The 4,074-nt window shown below is 39.5% G+C and overlaps 1 protein-coding gene across 1 annotated transcript in view; it reads left to right on the forward strand.

Moving 5' to 3' along the window:
- The first annotated feature begins 208 nt into the window (after positions 1 to 208).
- The window catches only part of CDCP1 (CUB domain containing protein 1), a 51,908-nt gene continuing 48,042 nt past the window's right edge, over positions 209 to 4,074 (forward strand). Inside the window, exons 1-2 of the mRNA XM_075828236.1 lie at positions 209 to 242; positions 3,696 to 4,049. Coding sequence (XP_075684351.1) covers positions 209 to 242; positions 3,696 to 4,049 — 388 coding nt within the window. The remainder of the gene's footprint in view (positions 243 to 3,695; positions 4,050 to 4,074) is intronic.

Raw genomic sequence — 4,074 nt, forward strand, 5'->3', positions numbered from 1 at the left:
CCTAACCTAAGACGTTTCTCTCTATTGCTTCCCAGAAACTGTTACTGTCTCATTACAGTCTACAGACAACATAACTGTCTATATAAAACGTGGTATAAATACCCCGTCACCACCTTGTTTTATCTGTAATCCAAGCTGCAAGGAATCGAGTCTTGAGATATCCCGTGGCAAAAGGGTAGATTACACCTTCAGCTGCAAGACACCAGAGATGTACTTCATCATGGACATCAATAGGACAATTGGTGAGTTTAGGACACCTTATCTTTTCATCTACAACTCTTTTCTAAATTAACCCTTTCATGACCAAGGGTCATTGATGCATCTGTGACCAGTTGCCGAAGCTCCCGCCGGGGATTGCACTTCTGGATTCTTGAGGGAGCCCCTGATGTATATATGGACAGTGACGTCAAGGGCTTTCCCAAGGCAGGAGTCCCCGGCCAGAGCGTTTGCTATATTTTAGCCTGAGGCTCCATTGGGGAGAGAGCCGGCAGACAGGAAAGTGCAGCGCTGCACATCTTAATACTGCCGTTCTACTCTGCCAACATTTTATATATGTGACAACTGCGTGGGGAATTCGCAGTTGGAACGTATATAGCCGTATGGCTAACGTGAATGGGTTAAACACAATGCCATTACTTTTTACTGTTTCAACTTATTTTACAATCCAAATAATTTAACAAATTGTTAACTACTTCCAAAGCTATTTCTGGAATTGCATTTACAATAATTCCCTAATAATCTGTTATCGAGTTGCCCAGTACCTGCACTCCCTAGCACTTTCAGCATAACACTGATGCCTGAATTCTGTCTATGGTGCGGGGTGTTATAACATCCCCCCTCCTCTAGCCATTGATGGAGTACAGGGTCGTGAATGTTGCCTGTATTCTGTGAACAGGGCCAGGGTGAGCAGCTGTATGAAATAAAATTTCGCCACAACTAGTCAGCCCTACAATATGTAGTTCTCCCGCTCATACAGGGATGCATTTTGGCAATAGGTATATTTGAGAATTTCTGTAAATTAAATTTACAAGAAGGAATTTATCGAAGGTGAAACTTTGCTTATAGCAGAGCAATGGCAAAAAAAAAATTGTGTGTGTGTATATATATATATATATTATATTTTTAGTCTGTAGGATTGTAAAATTTGGAATTTTTGGTTTTCAGTCTCGTTTAAAAAAAAAAAAAAAAAAAAAAAAAAAAGAGAACCCTTAAGTTGTAAGTGTAGTATAATGGTGACTAATTCTATTATAAAAAAAAATATGTATAAAGGGGGTTTTGTACTTTTTTTTTAATTTTTTTATTAACTTAAAAGAACACACTTAATTCACTTTTTTCTCTCCTGTCCTTGATCTCCAATCTGTTGTAGCGTTGCAAACCGACTAAGGTTAGAGCACTATGGCATCTTTTGATCACACAATATCTGCGATAGAACCACGACCATCATGCAGACTCCATATAAGTCACGTTACAATCACAAGAATTCTGACCGTGTCACAATGTTTCTTGTGACTTTTTTTTTTTTTCCCCCATAATGTTCCTTCATGTAAATGACCAATTACTAAAGGACAATCTGTGTGGAAATTTTGATCGGTTGTGGTGGAATTTTTTAGACCAAGCATTGGCCATAACCTGTACAATCAGCTAATTAACTACCAATCGGACATTGTAGAAAGGTTTTTTCCCTTCTTGGCTTCCCTGCTGCATCTGATGATGATATACTGGTAAATTTGTGTCCAAATTGACTAATCGTCCATCTGCTGGGCACTAACGATGTCATGTCTTTGGCCAGCTTACTCTTCTATGCATGGACTTAAATCCGGTACCAGAGAAACCCCAAATAAGGTATATTAGAAAGTGTTTTTATTTTCTATAGACATGGACCCAAAGCTGCACTATTGCAACACAAAAACTCTTTATTTTAAAATAATGTTTTTAGTTTAGTTATGGAATACCTCTTAGGATATACACTACCGTTCAAAAGTTTAGGGTCATCTACAAATTTCCTTATTTTTGAAAGAAAAGCAGGTTTTTTTTCAATGAAGATAACATAATTAATCAGAAATACATTCTATACATTGTTAATGTGCTAAATGACTATTCTAGCTGCAAACGTCTGGTTTTTAATGCAATATCTACATAGGTGTATAGAGGCCCATTTCCAGCAACCATCACTCCAGTGTTCTAATGGTACATTGTGTTTGCTAACTGTGTTAGAAGGCTAATAGATGATTAGAAAACACTTGAAAACCCTTGTGCAATTATGTTAGCACCGCTGTAAACAGTTTTGCTGCTTAGAGGAGCTATAAAACTGACCTTCCTTAGAGCTAGTTGAGAATCTGGAGCATTACATTTGTGGGTTCGATTAAACTCTCAAAATGGCTAGCAAAAGAGAGCTTTCATGTGAAACTCGACAGTCTATTCTTGTTCTTAGAAATGAAGGCTATTCCATGCGAGAAATTGCCAAGAAACTGAAGATTTCCTACAACGGTGTGTACTACTCCCTTCAGAGGACAACACAAACAGGCTCTAACCAGAGTAGAAAGAAGTGGGAGGCCCCGCTGCACAACTGAGCAACAAGACAATTACATTAGAGTCTCTAGTTTGAGAAATAGACGCCTCACAGGTCCTTAACTGGCAGCTTCATTAAATAGTACCCGCAATACGCCAGTGTCAACGTCTACAGTGAAGAGGCGACTCCGGGATGCTGGCCTTCAGGGCAGAGTGGCAAAGAAAAAGGCATATCTGAGACTGGCTAATAAAAGGAAAAGATTAATATGGGCAAAAGCACACAGACATTGGACAGAGGAAGATTGGAAAAAAGTGTTATGGACAGACGAATCGAAGTTGGAGGTGTTTGGATCACACAGAAGAACATTTGTAAGACGCAGAACAACTGAAAAGATGCTGGAAGAGTGCCTGACGCCATCTGTCAAGCATGGTGGAGGTAATGTGATGGTCTGGGGTTACTTTGGTGCTGGTAAAGTGGGAGATTTGTACAAGGTAAAAGGGATTTTGAATAAGGAAGGCTATCACTCCATTTTGCAACGCCATGCCATACCCTGTGGACAGCGCTTGATTGGAGCCAATTTCATCCTACAACAGGACAATGACCCAAAGCACACCTCCAAATTATGCAAGAACTATTTAGGGAATTAGCAGGCAGCTGGTATTCTATCTGTAATGGAGTGGCCAGCGCAGTCACCAAATCTCAACCCCATAGAGCTGTTGTGGGAGCAGCTTTACCGTATGGTACGCAAGAAGTGCCCATCAAGCCAATCCAACTTGTGGGAGGGGCTTCTGGAAGCGTGGGGTGAAATTTCTCCCGATTACCTCAGCAAATTAGCAGCTAGAATGCCAAAGGTCTGCAATGCTGTAATTGCTGCAAATGGAGCATTCTTTGACGAAAGCAACGTTTGAAGGAGAAAATTATTATTTCAAATAAAAATCATTATTTCTAACCTTGTCAATGTCTTGACTATATTTTCTAGTCATTTTGCAACTCATTTGATAAATATAAGTGAGTTTTCATGGAAAACACAAAATTGTCTAGGTGACCCCAAACTTTTGAACGGTAGTGTACAAATAATTACGATTTGGGCATTTTGTATCACTTGAGGTCTTTTGTACGTTTAATACCATCAAGTAACTGACTGCAGAGCTTAATTATTTGTATATTTGTTTCCTTTAATATCTAGATTGCAGCTCTGGTGTGTGTCCCTTAAATATTAGTCTACAGCCTTCAAACTTAGATGGCTTAAATCGGACCTACGTTTGGAATATCTTGACCTCCAAGAACAATGGTCTTGTACTGGGCTTCTCTACTCCATGGCTGAGACAGATACATCCTTCGAGCATGTGTTCAGACCTTGTTAGCTTCAAAATCAGCACTTATGTTCGTGACTCCTCCTATAACTTGGGAACCTTCTGCAGGAATGGCACTATCACACGTGTTAAAGTCCAAGAAAGGGGAGTTATTGCTTTAAGTGTGCCATGGAATGTTAATATCAAATATCCCGGAATCGGCATCGCAAACAGAACTTCCATTCGAAGTAAGTTTTTTGTAATACTGTTTTA

This window comes from Rhinoderma darwinii, chromosome 5 (genome assembly GCF_050947455.1).
Source record: "Rhinoderma darwinii isolate aRhiDar2 chromosome 5, aRhiDar2.hap1, whole genome shotgun sequence".
Classification (NCBI taxonomy): domain Eukaryota; kingdom Metazoa; phylum Chordata; class Amphibia; order Anura; family Rhinodermatidae; genus Rhinoderma; species Rhinoderma darwinii.